Raw genomic sequence first — 16,438 nt, 5'->3', positions numbered from 1 at the left:
ATCTCTTCTTCTGTATAACATATTTAACATGTGAATATAATCTACATTGCACAATTTTTTTTTCAAATAATGATCTTCTGGCCTACTACTTTAGCAAGAGTTTAAAATCTTTCCATGTAAAATAGCTGACATGAAAAATGGAAAAAAGTGTGTGCATATGCATGCACCCATGTATGCATATATATTCTCACATGGGCAGACTTCTAATTTGTACAGCATTCTGGAAAATGTCAAGGGTCTGAACATGTTAAATGAAATACAGTATATGCAAAAAATTCCAATCATTCTTGTTACTCTGACTTTTACTTTCCTCTTATTTTCTAACTGGCAACATCAAAAATTTCAAGGCTGTATTACAGAATAAAAGACACTGAACATGACTGCATTTGAAAAGCACAATAATTATACTGTTAATTTTATAAACGGGGTAATGGAAACTAATGAACAACATGGGAAGAATCCTTAAAGAAAAATAGTGATAGAAGAGGATGAATTGCTCTAATCTAAAATTATTCTCTAACTTGTATACATATATTTAATAAATAAATATAAATACAGAACTGAGAAGTCAAGAATTTAGAAGATGATTTCCCTCAATGTTATGAAAGATTTTTTTTTCTTAAAGTTGTATGGCATCTTACCCGCCACATGTGAACACAGAGAAATCTGGCATCAAGCCTGTCATTCAACAGATATGAAACCAACAGGTCTAATGAATAACCATGCTAAAAACCCAACAGAGTTTAAGAGAAAATGGTCTTTTGACCATACCTATATCAAACTGCATCCCAAAGTGTCATGCCAATCCTTATATATTACATCTAGAAGTTAGAATAAAAGGGCAATTAAGCTTTAACTAAAATATTCTCTCTCCCTGCCCTCAACAACTGATGTTCCCTGAGATATGTATGAGGAGCACCCATGCAGCCATAGGATTATTTCATCTCTCTTGTTAAACATGGCCCTCTACTTATGGACTATCATTCTTGCTCCAGCATGTCAGGTCAAGTCTACCTTTGCTTGTTGCTATTTACAGAGATTACAGACCCTTTAAAAAGAGCGATTAAACAAAGGGCTGAAAGGGAGAAAGATAAGAGGAGGAGAGATACTAAGGAAAGGGAGGAGAGGAGTAAGTACTCTTTTATATCCTAATCTCCTACCAATGAATTCTTAAAGGGCATCAGTGAGCTGTAATAATAAGTAATTAATCTTTGAGGCAATCCTGATAAACCATGTGAAAATACAGAAACTCACCTGACTAAATATTTTATTCATTTACCACCCCCCCCCCCCGAATAAACCACAAGCAAGAGACTGTAAATGTCCAGTGTAATCATTGTTAGTAGCCACTGGATTCACTGATCCAAATATAAACATATTTCAATGTGGCTCCCACAGCACAGTGTTCAGAGACTAGTAAAAATGCTGTGGCAAAGAAAAAGAATCTAGGCAAAATAAAGCAGAGAGATTGTCTAGGTCATTCTTGAATGCACAGATTAGCAAAGAGTGTAATAGGCTGGCAGTAAGGTAAATCTGGAGAGTTGCATGCAGATTTTACACAGCACCTGACCTGACTATAATGTGCCTGGTAGCAAGGGCTAATTAAAGTCAATCTCAAATTCTTGAGCTGCAATAATATGCACCCTCACTTGAAAACAGGCATACAATTTTGTTTTTACATATATACAAATACAAATACATATACATATACACACACACACACACACACACACACACACACACACACACACACACACACATAGAGAGAGAGAGAGGTCTATAGTGTATGTATAATATATATGAACAAACAATGCAGATTTCAATAAAGGAGAAGGACAGTGCAAGGAAAACTAGAAAGGAGTTTGAAAGAAGTATAACTGTGTGACATTTTGGAACTCTCATTGGCCAGGACACCTATGCCCACATTCTCCATGAGCCTCACTCTGATCCTCACTCTGAGTAAGATCTATAAGCATGCCTTAGCAAGACTAGAGTAGATCAAGAAGAAGGTGATGCTGAATAAGGAAGAGGGAGGAGACACTGAGGAGCGGGATAGAGGAATAGACTTTGTGAAGAAAATGGAAAGAGATAGAGTAGATACAAGTGTAAGCCATTACTGAGAACCTTTCCAGGCCAGCAATAGGTAGAAGGGAGATAGAAAGGAGTGAGAAACCAAGAAATGAGAGGAATGGGGGGATGGGAGACACAGAAAGGAGGAGAGGAACAGCAGGACATGCAGAATTTTAGGGGTGATAAAGATAAAATGAAAGACTGGAGAGAGGGGGAAGAATTAAGGAAAGGTGTGTTCACTCTGATAAGGCATCTGAGGGAGGCATTTACTGTTTCTAGAGGCATTTATGTCCTCTCTCTAGATACTCTCTGACATCTCCTGCCAGGGTTTACTTTTAGCCTGGCTCATGAAGACAGTTCTGAAGAACAAATATTTTTCCTTTGAAATGCACTAGATTACACTAAATGGTGTATATCGAAACAGGTTCCATCCAGGTCACTCTACTCTCAGTCTTAACTTAGTCCTGCCACACAAAGAAGAGAAGGGAGAGGGTAAAGTGACAGGATGTTTCCAACTAATGCAGCCCTTGGCAACACCCCAATGCTGAAGCTTGGTTGCTGGCCAAAAGTGAGCACTTACTGGTGTAATGTAATGAATTGTATTTAAGGAAAAAAATATGAGGCAGAATATACTGACAGGTATCTGGGGAATTAGCAAACAAAAACACAAAACAAAAAAACCCTCAGAAATGGCCTATCAACCCTACAAAAACAACTGTGTTAGCACAAATTCTCTGCCATAGTTAGAGTTGCCTCTCTTATTAAACACCTATCTGCATAGTCAGAGAAATCTGATTCTAGAAATCTATGAGAGAACAGTGAGTTAAACCCAGAGAACAGGATTTTAGCTTAGGTCCAGACTTGCTCCCAATACTATGAGCAAATCAGGACCTAAATTAAAACAGTGTTCACCAACATGATTTCTTGATTGGTTCCCAACTTTAATGTTGCTGTAACATTTTTCTGCACTGAATTTTAAACAGACCTATCAACTACTGAAGCCCAGATCCAGATGCATATACAAAAGGAGACCCGAAAGTCACAAACTATTTTTAAAGGAATATTTATCTTAAACCCACTACAGCAAGAACATCAGAATGAAGAATAAAACTTAGCAGACACTTCCTCCTTCTTTCCGGGAAGTTTCAGGCCAAGTCTCTACTAGACCTGGAAGATCAGCTTAAAGAACACAACTCGAGCTACATAAGCAACATAGCTGGAGTCGACGTAGCTTAAGCCAAACTTGGCACCATCTCCACAGTGGGAGGTCAAAGGGAGTAAACACTCCTGTTGGCTTCCCATGCTCCTTGCAAGGAGTAGGAGTACCGGCACCAAACAGGGGTGCTCTCAGCATTCGATTTAGCAGGTCCTTACTAGACCCACTAAATCAAACACTAGAAGATCGATCTCCAATGTGGCAAGTGGAGACATGGCCTCAAATTACTATCTTCATCCAAGGGAGATCTTCAGTCATGCTGTGAGAAAACACATCAAGTCAGGATGGATCAGCATCAATAGTGCTTGAATTCCCATTGCTGCTGCATTTGCAGCTGAAGTCCACGAGGTGGCATAGTGAAATGCTCACGAGAGAACTGGATGGGGCCCCTTTATGGGGTGTATCTATAAGCATGGTGGATGGCATCCAGCCATATCATTGATTAAAAGCTAAAATAATTCAGACTTGAAAATAGCACATTTTGATTTTCCTCTATCAGCATTATTAGCTCCCTTGCACAGACCAGTTGCCTTTTGATTTTAATTTATAAACAACATGTTTTATTTCATCAGAAACAAAATCAGTAGATAACCCGGTCTGAAGAATTTGTTTGCTGTCCAAGTTCATTCAAGTTCAAAATGTAAAAACACTGAGTCTGGCATGACTTTCCAACTGCACAGTGGTGTCAGTTTACAATCTCTTCTAATACTAATGAAAACCAAGAAAGACATACTCTCTTCCTCTCTCTTTCATAACATTTTAGCTTCATACGGTCTTAATTTCAATCTTTACAAAAAGCATGTGAGGTCAAATAGATATAGGCATCTTCAGGCACTGTTTATCACTTTAATCTGCACTGTAGTTAATATTTCATTTTGGTAGAAAATTCACATCTGCTTCATCATCAAAGGAATGTGAATCAGTCTTCATTTTCAGCTCTAAGATACTGAGAATTCCTTCAAAAATGTTCTAAGTATCCACACTGCTCAGAATATTTTTCCATGGCAGGCTATCTTTTATAAGAAATTATTTTACCTTTTTTGTATTTCACAGTTAAAGTACAGATAAAGCTGACTATCCAAAAAAAAAAAAAAAAAAAAAAAAAAAAAAAAAGAGAGAATTATGTAATTTAATACAGAAAAATCACACAAGGTAGATTCTTGCTCTCATTAAGTACCTGCAACAGGCAATCAATATATAAGTAGAATTGTGAATCAGAGTCTAAAAAGGTTAAGAAGGGTGATGACTTAAGCATAGTGATACCTACTGATGTAAAGTTATTAATATAATATTAATTAGGGACATAAAAATAGTTTAAAATGTAACCACGTAACTACTAAAAATCCTAACAGTTACACAATTACATTCGCTGTAGGCTCTGCAGTGTAAAGCTTATATATAAATTTTATACTGCAGAGCCCACAGTAAAGCCTCCCAATGTATAACCTGCATTGGGGGCAGGAGGAGGGACCTCACTGGGTCCCCCCATGGACAGGTGCTCCTCCAGCCAGCCAGCCAGCCAGCGCAACCCTGGCCTGCAGTGGGCCCCACAGGCCTTGAGTGCATGGAGAGATACTCCACCCCTACCGGTCAACTGTTTACATCCTTAATACTAATAATTAGCATTAATATTACAAGTATTAGTATTACAAGAACTGACTAGGATACCAATGATTATTCATTAATATCATATGTAGATCTTGTAATACTAGTTTAAGTTAGATTGGTCAGTATGACCAGGGCTCACCGAACCATGGCAAGCCCTGCTTGCCAGCCATGCTGTCCGGCGATCTGTGCATGCGCAGATCGCCCGAACCCAACACTTTCGGGTTACAATCTACTCGCCATAGGTGAGTAGATTGTATTATTTGTCAAGCCCTGAGTATGACACTTCTTGGGACACGCAGTCCCCTCACCAATATTTGCCTGTAGGATGAGAAAGTCTTGTCTATGCCTGATATGGTTCAGATCCTAGACTCCACTGGCCACAGGCAACATAAGCATTAACTTCCAGGCATCTGCAAGCCTTGTGTTCTCTGTACCGGTCAACGATAGACACAACAGCCCTGCAAAAATGACAAGGAGTCCTGTGGCACCATATAGACTAACAGATTTATTGAAGCATAAGCTTTCGTGGGCAAAGACCCACTTCGTCAGATGCATGTAGTGGAAATTTCCAGAGGCAGGTTTAAATATGAAGGCCAGAATAAGGCTAGAGATAAAAAGGTTAATTCAGTCAAGGAGGGTGAGGCCCACTTCTAGCAGCTGATGTGGAGGTGTGAACACCAAGAGAGGAGAAACTTCTTTTGTACTTGGCTAGCCATTCACAGTCTTTGTTTAATCCTAAACTGATGGTGTCAAATTTGCAGATGAGAGTTCTCTTAGCCTCCTTTTGGAGTACCCAGCCCCTGTTCCACTGAACAGCTACAGATCCTTTCATGTTTGTTACTCTCACAGGAATGGTATATGCCAGCTTGCAAGATTCAACTCTGCATCACCACACCATTTAACACATATAATGAACAGTAAAACAAGTTCATCATCAAAGAATGGAAATTCAATGGATAGTGAGAATATTGGAAACAAACGATTACCAATAAAATAAAACCATGACATGTTTTCTAGAGACTAAACTTAACTAATGATGGATTCCCCCATCTCCTACAAAACAGGTCTTCCCTGGTCTTTTCTAAGTGTGTTCAGTTTGGCTGAGACCTTGTCTCATAAGATTAAGCCCACTAGCAGCTTGCTTTCACAGAATATGGAGAGGTTCATCTGCATCTCAGATAGTGAACTTTTGAAATTCTATCTTAGCCCCAAATAGGGTATCTCCTGTTGTTTGTTCCTCCAGCGCCTGCATTCTATGGATTAGTATTTTGCTTGTATTGATAAGTTGTGCTCATTGTAAGCATACAATACTCAGTTTCCACGTGAACTGTCAGAGTAAGATAAGTGTCTTTCCATGCCTGCTTGCCAGGAGTATGTGAACCATCTTTTGGTGACCTGCCTTATTTTAATTTATAGACCTAGCAAACAATTTTCAGCATACATCACATTTTCTGTGTATACACCTCATAACGGTTATGACAGTTGTGGCACAAACTTTCAGTAAGGAGTTTATATGACATTCCTTTGGTGAACCCATGAGATTCCCGTACCCATGATCTCTTTGTCAGTTGACATCAAGAGATCCTTGCATCAGAGCCAGATACAAATCTAACCATTTATTTCCACAACAGAGCCTGCTCAGAACCATGTACGTGTTTATCTGGCTACAGCAGTGCTCTATCTCTAATTAGCCACAAGCAGAGGATAGAATGGGCAAACTTCATAGGATGAGATGGGTTAAAGAAAGCAGTGAAGAAGATACTATCAGAGCATGTCTTAAGTATATGCAGTCCCATAAAGTATCCAGAAGTGCTTAACTTTACTTGACTATAGTGAATGAAGTTAAGCACTTAGATAAATCTTTGCAGGATCAGGCCCTAAACATGCACTTTAGAGGAAGGATGAGAGGAGATAAGCAATAAGATCTTCATTTCACAGATGAATTTAAAGCAACACAAGGAGCCTTTACCAGAGCCAGAATTTGAGCCCAAATCTCATTTGTTCCAGCTCAATACCTTTATCACAAGATCACCCCCTTCCTCTTGCCACGCCACTTAGCAGATTTAAGATTGTCACTGTCTACTACACCAGATTAAAGATAGGGAAACATTCCAATCCCTCACAATACAGAAAACATATGAAAACACAATGACCAACACACATTTCCAGGATGGCAGAGAGCCACTATTCAATAAAATACAAAAGGCATGTGGCCATAAAATGGAATAAAAAGATACACAATTCACATCCGGACACATCCACAACAGTTAAGCCTGAGCTCCACAGCAACATATCTACCACCATCTGTATTCCCTCACAATCCAATTCACAATCCAATAATTTGATGACTTTGGGAGCGGAGAAGAAAATGTGTGTGTTTATTCATTGTGACTTATTTGCTGTACATGATATAAATTCATAATTTTCTCTTAACCTGAAACATCTTGGTTGGAGTTCAACATGGGAAAGTCCTGTGTGTCAACTCGAATCAAGAAAGGAAAATGGCCCTCCATTTTCTTAATAGGGAGATGTACGACAGTATCAAAATGAAGCAGGTAACTGGCATGAAAGACAGGAGGGACTCTATTATGATGATTTTGGGATAAATTTCTCAATCAATCAGAAATGAAACACACATTCAGCATAAGTACATAAGAATAATTGTACCGACGGTTCATTTATCTAGTCCAGCATCCTGTATCTGAGTTTTATAATGGTAATTGTGAGAGAAATGTCATAAACCAACCCAAATTGTTGGTTTATGAACAGTAGCACAATTTTGTTTTTCATGCACAAAGAAAACACGTTATGAATTAGAATTATTTATTTTTATTCATTTAAGGAACTGAATGGAATGGAAAACCCCCTCTGAATTGCCAGCTTGTCTATAACAGCATTCCACTCCTTGCCATTTTCATGACATAAGGAACTACGAATTCAGTACAACTTGTGAACACTGTTCTTACAAGGGAACTGTCCCTGGGAGCAGCTGTGTGTAGTTTTAGTTTAAGAGGCCCAAACCTCAGAAAGATATAGACGCCTAACTCTCACTGAAATCAATGGAATTTATGTGCTCCTGAGGATCTGACAGAGTCAGCAAAGAAAAATGCTCACCACACTGGGAAAACACCTTTGGCAATGTGCTATTCTGCCCGGAAAAAAAAAGGCCTAGTCTCCACAATGGCAGTGTCATGGGCTCACTTAATCTCAGAAAACAGCAGTAAATCAGATAGATTATTGTTTCCATTATGGAAGGACACTGCACCAACTGTAACCATGGAAGTGGTCAGCTACCTGCTAATCACCCTTCACCACACAAACAAGGAGAGCCACGTATAACGGGTAACAGATCTGGGAAGACAGTGATGTGGGGGTGGGATTCTAATCCAGAAATTGCTTTTTACAATCTCTCAATTTTCTCCTCAGTTGAAGGCTGCAAATACTCATGATCCTGAGAGAATGGCCTGACATCATAGGTTTTAGTATTTTTTAATACTCGGTGACAAAGACTGCTGTAATTAATATTTATAGACACATTTCCATATGGTGATTGTGATTTAGCCATACTACTTGATCTGTCGTATATTAAGAGAAGTATATTAAACAATATATCCCTATCTTTCATAACTTTAAAATGGAATAAGCACAGAGCATCTAAATGAGCATGAACCACTTACCTGTTCATTTTTGGTCAGTCTGGTTTTGTTATGAATGTCTGATGTAACCAGGTTGAACCCATGTCTCTCTGACAAGATTCTCAAAAGCAAAACCACAGTTCGACTCCCACACTTTCCAACTCTGTTGTACACCACTTGGCTAGGGAAAGGAAGTACCTATATAAAGATTGAAAAGAGATGCAGTGAACATACTGGTCTTTCCATTTCTAGTACCTCAGAGCTACATACATTTGCCTTGACTCAAGAGAAAAAGTCTCTGAGGGCTAGCCATGTTAGTCTGTAGCTTTAAAAACAAGTAACCCCGTGTTTGTTAGAGACTAACTACACACAGCGAGTATCGTGCATTTTTGTGGGCAAAATCCACTTCATCAGTTGAGATGAACTTGAAAAAAGAGCGAAAGATTTCCTGAATGCTACACATGTCTGTGTGTAGGTCAGGAATGTTCCACTGCACTAGCAAGCTACAAACACATATTTGGATTTTGTAGAATATTAGCGGGAGACTCAATAATTCAGAAGAAAACGGTGATGGAATACGGTGACTCATCCCATGAGGTTCTAGTTTAAGATTATAGCATATGCCAGTCATGATACAGACATATCACTGCTTCGTGGCTTCTATTTAAATGAGATCACGGGCTTAAGCTTGTTGCTTGTGTCCATATCTAGGCCTGCCAATGGAGGGAGGGAACAAAAGGGGCAATTTCCCCATGGCCTGGAAATTCAAAAGTAGTGGCAGCTGGAGCCCTGGACTTTTAAAATCACCTCTGGAGTGCTGCACCAGAATTCTGGACTTTGCACACTGGGCAGTACCATGCTCTGGGAAGCACTCAGCTGCCCTCAGCCCCAGCCCTTCTGGGAGTGCGAAGGGGTTGTCGGCTGCCCAAATCACAAAACACAATAAGCATCCTACTGACCCTCTCAGTAAAGACAGCACAGAATGATCATGGAAAGTACACTGCTGGAGCTGGCCCCTTTGCATCAGCACTGACATATTTTGAAAGGGTACTGTGAAGTAAGATTGTGCTGTAACTGTTTGATAAATAGAGGCCTTCAGATGACAGCGTACTAATCTGGAAACTTTCACCAGCACTGGAACTCATTAGCCATTTTTTTTTAAATTAAGAGAATAAATCTTCCAAAGAGACATTATGCATGAATCATATCTTGACAGCTAAAGTTAAAAATAGAGTTCAGTTGGTTCCAATTCATAAATTGATTACTTGACCCACTGCACAACACTCCTAACAGACTGACCTCTCTCTAAAGTAGTAGATAGGAGTAGATTACTCAAATGAATGTCAGCTAATTAAATGGGTCAAACTGGCCTCATCAACCACTCACTCACTTAAAAAAAAAAAAAAAAAAGCAACCAACAGACTCCTTCAGCTGTTGTACAATTTGAGTACACTTCACACTCCATTTTTGACCATTTTTATTCCTCAGTAATTTCTTAGACAGAACCTCCGGACGTATTTTACCACAAGTTTAAAAATGAAGCCTTTGATGACAAGATCATTTAGTAATAAGTATAGTTTGCTAATTGGTGGCTTTAGGAAATCATATTTTTCATTTTTATCCATTTGATTAATGTTTTGACTTATTTTTGGCCATATTTTATATAACAATGAAGGATTTAAATATGGGTTCAAAACAGCCAAGGGAATCAAAGTCCAGATAGGTAAGGAAGAATATTTCCAATATAAGTCACACAAGGAAAGACAACAATTTGGAAATCATAAATGGCAAAAATGAATGAATGATTTATCCCTCATTTGTGTCCATACTGACACTGAAGTCCTTATGCTAATCTGAGTTGCGCCCATAGCCACAGGAAATATTTTTGATGTACAATATTACTGCATTGATGTCTAATATCAAGTATATTTTAAAGTATCGTAAGACATTCATATTAAGCAACCTGTTGTATAGTCTCAAAACTACTGATAATCATTATCTAAATGTCTTTGAACAGCAAATATGATTCAGAAAAAAGTGAACTATGTACCAAACCCTGAATTCTTTGTGAAAACCTCACTGAGAGAGCTTAGTAGTAAGTAAATTAATTGTTACAAATCTGGCCATGTTTGCCCTCTGAGCTATATAACATAAAATGTATTTAAGTATCAATTCAAATCAACCAAGGAAATAATGAGATCCACGTAATCAAGGAAGAGTAATTCAAATTTAAGTCACAGAGGTAAGGCAGTAATTTTGAAATAAAAAAATGGCAAGGGTGAAGGAAATGTGGTAATAAAAAGTTGATTTTTTTAAAAGGTTTGTCAGGGAGCAAAAAGAGAAGATACAGCAAAATCAGGAACGCTGCCATTAAAATGAACAAAGTGAGAAATCATGGTGAGAACCATAATTTTGGCTAGAGAAGGTTAAATGGTACTGACATTTTGAATAGCTGAAGCAGTAGCTACAGGAAGGCAGCACAGCTCCCCTGAGTTGGTAGGGGATGGGGGTGGAATTCACCTCCCCAACCATTCTGTGATTCCATCAGCACAGACCATGAATACTTAGCTTTTGTGTGGGCAGAGGGGATTCCATCCTTAGTTACTCATTAGGAAAGAGGTATTAAGGGAAGGAAATGGTTGATGAATTTTGCAATTAATAGTAAGGCAAACAAGAGAGTTCACTATTAGGACACACTTCAGCTCCTAGAACAAAATCATTTTGTATATTACATAAATACCTGAAGTAAGTTATTTTCCCAGTATTTATATCTATATTAGTGCAGCTGTTCAAGGAAATGAGGTATCATTTAGCTAGTCAACATCAGGGGCTTTTGTCAACAACAAATGAAGGATGATAACACTGGCCTAAAGCTAGTTGTGGACTATAAATCTTTTAAGTAGCATACATCCTGCCATAATTTAAAATGTTTTTTTCGTTTAAATACCGCTAGAGTCTTAATCATTTGTTTGATTTTAATTATACAGGTTGGACCTCCCTTGTCCGGCACCCTTGGGAGCTGACTGGTCCCAAACAAGGGGATTTGCCGAACGAGGCAAGGTCCCGCCCATCGTGGTCAGTGCTGCCTTAGGCTAGGACTCCAGCAGAGCCCTGGCCATGGCTCCTCAGGCTGAAACTCTAGGGTTTCTAGGGCTGCCAGGGCTCCATGACTGCTGCGGCTCTGCAGCTGTAGTGGCTGCTGGGACCAAAACTCCATAGCTGCTGGGACTCTGTGTCCGCTGCTGGGCCTCCACTATCGCCTGGCAACAAGGGACAGAAATCCCTGCTGTGTCCCCCTCCCTCAACATAGGGCTCCTGGCTGAGTCGCACCGCCTCTGGCCCATGCTCCTACCCTGCGGCCCGACCTCCTTATAGCTGGAATCTGTGGTCCAGGAACATCCATGCTCCTGCTGTACTATGGATATTGCCGGACTACAGAGTCCCAGTTAAGGGAGGAACAACCTGTACTTTATTGAGAGAGAAAAATACAGCACAGCTTTCTTTCTTCTGTCTCCCCTCACATACTAATCAGGGTGGAAACCTACATTTTTATAATACAAAGAAACCGTTTTCATTGCGAGGAGGAGCAGGATAAACTATTTTAGCACATATTCAACCGTTCTAGTTTCTCTAACCTGTTGAAAACAAGTTAATTTATTTTTCTTTACACTGTTTCACAGAGTGTATGCTCATTTTGCCTATTCTCTTTTAATAAGCCTTCCCGTTTCCAACTCTACTCAGCTGCTCTTTGGCAGTGAAGGCAAAAAAATCAGAAAAGGCTGGTCGGGTGCCTCTACTATTCCTATTGTGCCTCTTTCAGACCATAGCTACACTAGAAAACGATTTCAAAATTACCAAATTTGACTTAACTCCCAATTTAACAAATTTGAACTAGCGTGTCCACACTACGGGGACGCGGCGAAATTAGTCTGAGGCAGGTTCCATTAATGTGGACGCACTACCTTGCACTAAGAACCTCAGGAAGCACTCTGGGGGGCTGCAGGAGGCCTCCCAGTGACCAGTAAGTTTGAATTAATAGCACCAGAGCATCCATATTAACTTTACTTTGAAATTACTATTTTGGAATTAGCATTACTCCCCGTGAAAAGCAGGAGTACAGAGTTTGAATTCTGAGGCCCATTATTTTGAAATAATGGGCTTGGCAGTGTGGATGCAACCCTTATAAATTCAAACTGGGGGAGGGAAGTGTATTTCAGAATGAGGTCCTAGTGCGGACTAGGGCACATTAGGGATCTAATGCATTACCGCTAACCTGCATCTCATCTCCAAGTTAATTCCAGGTGTGTCTCTGAAAATAAAGCCTTAAAGAACACTCTAACCAACCCTGAATTCTATGAACCATTACAGATGTCCTATGACTGCCTGAACTCTGGTATTTCTCTTGTCTCCATCAGCTGTCAAGATACACTCATGAGAAAAAACATTACAGAGGCCTCGTAGAACTGTTCTCTCTTATGGACAGAGAATTCTGATAGTATAACCACATACATTTCTAACTAGTCAACAACCAAATATTTATTAAGGAAAAGAAAAAAAAAGCAGTAGGATAAAACACAAGCCTCAAAGAGTTTAACGGAGTCACCAATGATGATTTTGTCTTTGTCAAGTCCACTTTATAGAGCTAGTCAAAAGAAGAGCTATTCTGTATCAGAGACAGATCCTAGAATAACAAATTGCACTTAAACTGTACCTATGACACCTGGGAAGTGCAAAAACTGAGTGCTTTTTATCAATGTATTATAGAAAGATTATAAGCTCTTTAGGACAGGGACTGCCTTTATATTTTGTGTTTACACAGCTCCTTGCACAGTGGAGTCCTGGTCTGTAACAAGGCCTTATAAGCTCTACAACAGAGGTCCCCAAACTGTGGGGCATGGAAAAATGTTTCGGCCGGGGGGAAGGTAGGAGATGGTGCATGGCGAGTTAGGGCAGCCCTCAAGGAGGGAGGACCACCTAGCCCTAGCTCACCTCTATCTCTGCTCCAGCCATGACCCTCAGGCATGGTCCTAGTTCCACACCTGGTCTCATCCGCAGCATCAGCACAGCACTGCATGCAGCCAGGGGCCTGGCTGCCAGACTCCATCATGGCCTACAGGTGGCTCCCATCCCAGCTCCACTCCCAGCCTGAGCTTCTGGATGCGTCTTTGTCCCGAGATCCAGATGCAAGCCCAGGTATGACCCCATTATACACATACTTCCTGAGCTGTGGCCAAGCTCCTGGCCCAAGATCCAGGAGACAGGGGTCAGACAGAGAAAAGGAAGGCACAACTCTCAAAAGTTCAGGGGCTACCATTCTACAGTAATACAAATAATCAATAACAGCAACAGTAAAACCAACTCAGCTATACTTTGATGTAAGCAAAAAGTATGTAGTTATATAAGAATAGTGTCATTATGTGATCTGATGATTAGAGCAATAAGTGAGAAGGCAGACTGCACTGTTCTTCTCCACAGTGCCAATTCACACTGCTAGGGAAATCAGTTTTATCTGACGTGGGGGGGGGGGGGGGGGGGGGGGGGGGGGGGGGGGGGAGAGGACATCAGGTGAGCTTCTAAACTTGTCTTATACAAATACTTATACATGCTTCTTTAATGGCTTCTGTAAAAAAAATCAGTGTCGAGAAACTAGTGTTCCAATGTAACCTGCTGCAAGCTTACATGTCTATACTAGAGTAGTAACTGCTTGGAAGGCCGAGCTATGTCAGAGTAAAATCAGGTGGGCAGAATGGTACTAGACTCCTTTTCGAGTATACATCTAATTTATTAGACTAGCAATTCATGGTCAATAAGATGAGCTCTAGGTCTCCTTTAGAAAATGTATCTTAGGCACTTGCCCAAGGAAAAACATTACTTTTAATACAAAAATAAAAATAAAAAGGCTACAGTAAAATGTTTCAGGATACAAGGCTAGATCCTTAACTCTAGCCAAAATGTGTCCAGCATAAGAACGAGGCAGAAAACGGAGGAAGGCGTCTATTTTCCCAATTCTATAGCTAGTTTAGCCTTTGGTGTATCAGTGTCTTGCCAGCTGTGGATTGCCATGAAAAGCAGTGGGGATGGAAGGGGGGGTGGTCTGGGGACAAAGATCTGGCTCCGATTAATTATTTATAGGCATTTATATGGCACTTAACATAGTATCAAAGCACCTACTCGATTCCAGTCAGACAAGCAGAACAATTCTTCTAATTGCAAGCAACTCCAGATTATATTCAGAGGAAATTCCGTTTTTCTTTCTTAGCCAATTCGCAAATTTGAATAAAAAGGAAATGGAGAAACCCAAATCCCAATATATGTACTTTTAAACTTGCTATTTATGGTAATTAACTATCAAGTATCAAGAATGATGAGTACAGTATAGCAATACACTCTCTAAATGCTACCCTCCCAAAATTACACTTATTTTTGGCAGTAAAATGTAGTGTTGTTTAATATTTGTGAAGCCCTTCCTTTTTGTTTCTGAACCTTGAAATCCTAGCACCATCTGAAATATCTCTGGCAGCTAGGAAGTGATTACTTATTATCTGGAAAGGTCTGTTATGCCAGAGGCATTATAAACTTTGTTTAGCATAAAAACATGGGCCTTTCACGACTCTTACAGAAGCTAACCACACAGAAGGTCTATACAATATTGTAACACATTCTTAGTTGGAACGTAGAATCCTATGAGTTCATTATCAACCTTTCCTACAGATGTATTACTTTGTTTAAGCATATAATTCCAGCATTTGCAGCCGTAGAACTCCAGAGGTGATAGATGTAATGTCTGCTAGTAATAGCTGCTGCTAAGCCTTTCCAAAACAAATGTCAATTATGTTAGACTGGATAATGCCAAACAAATTGTATTATGTTGAATGTTATAAAGCAGAATCGATGACAGGGAAGTAAAAATGTTGTTAGTGTACCACAGGCCCATAAAACATTCGCTGATTTAAAGACTCAAGTGAGTGATGTTCTGGATTTGCTCATTTTCATTCCATTCAAAGTACAACATAGTTTTTGGCATATCCTGATCAAGTACTTTTAGGGTATGTCTAGATTGGAGCAGAGGGTATACCATCAACCTCAAGGAGCCAAATGCTAACACTGACTGAGCCAGCACTTTTAAAACTGAGGGTAGCCATGGCAGCATGGGCAACAGAAGGGGCAGCATGGGCAACCTGGGTTACAAAGCAGTACTGTAACAAGGTATTTTTGTGCCTGGGGCAAAATATTAATTATGCACCCCCTCTCCTTAGGTTGCACTTTTTACTTTTGCAGCTTATTATTTTTACTTACTGCGTCTTTGCACCCCAATTTATGATACGCACGAGGCAAGTGCCTCACTTGACCCACCCTTGTTACGACCCTGGTACAAAGCCATCTGGGCAACTTGTTGCTACGGCTCTTTCACAGCCACAGGGGGCTCCTTTGCAGAAGGACTGATGCAGTTATGCTAGGCAAGGAGGTCTGGATATTGGAAGACCACCCAAGAGATGGACAACCTCTTCTCCAGCTTCATAAGCCCAGATCTGGCAGTGTCCCCTATATTACATTACCTCTGAGGATAGGACAAGAAGCAATGGGCTTAAATTGCAGCAAGGGAGGTTTAGGTTGGGCATTAGGAAAAACTTCCTGTCAGGGTGGTTAAACACTGGAATAAATTGCCTAGGGGGGAGTCGTGGAAATATTTCCTTCACTGGAAATATTTAAGAGCAGATTAGATATACATCTATAAGGGATGGTCTAGGGTGCTTGGACCTATTGTGAGGGCAGGGGACTGAACTTGATGGTCTCTCAAGGTACCTTCCAGTTCTAGTATTCTTTGATTCTATGATTACAGGAGATGTGATATGAGATATGAGCAGGCCATGGCTAAAGGTCTCATATGCCAGGCTAGGAATGTAAGCGA

The 16,438-nt window shown here is 40.0% G+C and overlaps 1 protein-coding gene across 3 annotated transcripts in view; it reads right to left on the bottom strand.

Annotated features, from left to right (window-relative positions):
• Positions 1 to 16,438, bottom strand: part of UST (uronyl 2-sulfotransferase) — a 240,374-nt gene that overhangs the window by 113,557 nt on the left and 110,379 nt on the right. For 2 of the 3 annotated variants that reach the window (XR_331477.5, XM_006114947.5), the window contains exon 3: positions 8,572 to 8,727. The exons of the other annotated variant lie outside the window; for it this stretch is intronic. Coding sequence is in view for 1 of the 2 variants with exons in the window: in XM_006114947.5 (XP_006115009.1) it covers positions 8,572 to 8,727 (156 nt within the window). In the remaining variant the exon portion in view is untranslated. The remainder of the gene's footprint in view (positions 1 to 8,571; positions 8,728 to 16,438) is intronic. 3 annotated transcript variants of the gene reach the window in all.

This window comes from Pelodiscus sinensis, chromosome 3 (genome assembly GCF_052426305.1).
Source record: "Pelodiscus sinensis isolate ZL-2025 chromosome 3, ASM5242630v1, whole genome shotgun sequence".
Lineage (NCBI taxonomy): Eukaryota > Metazoa > Chordata > Testudines > Trionychidae > Pelodiscus > Pelodiscus sinensis.
This window is presented reverse-complemented; position numbering and strand designations above follow the sequence as displayed.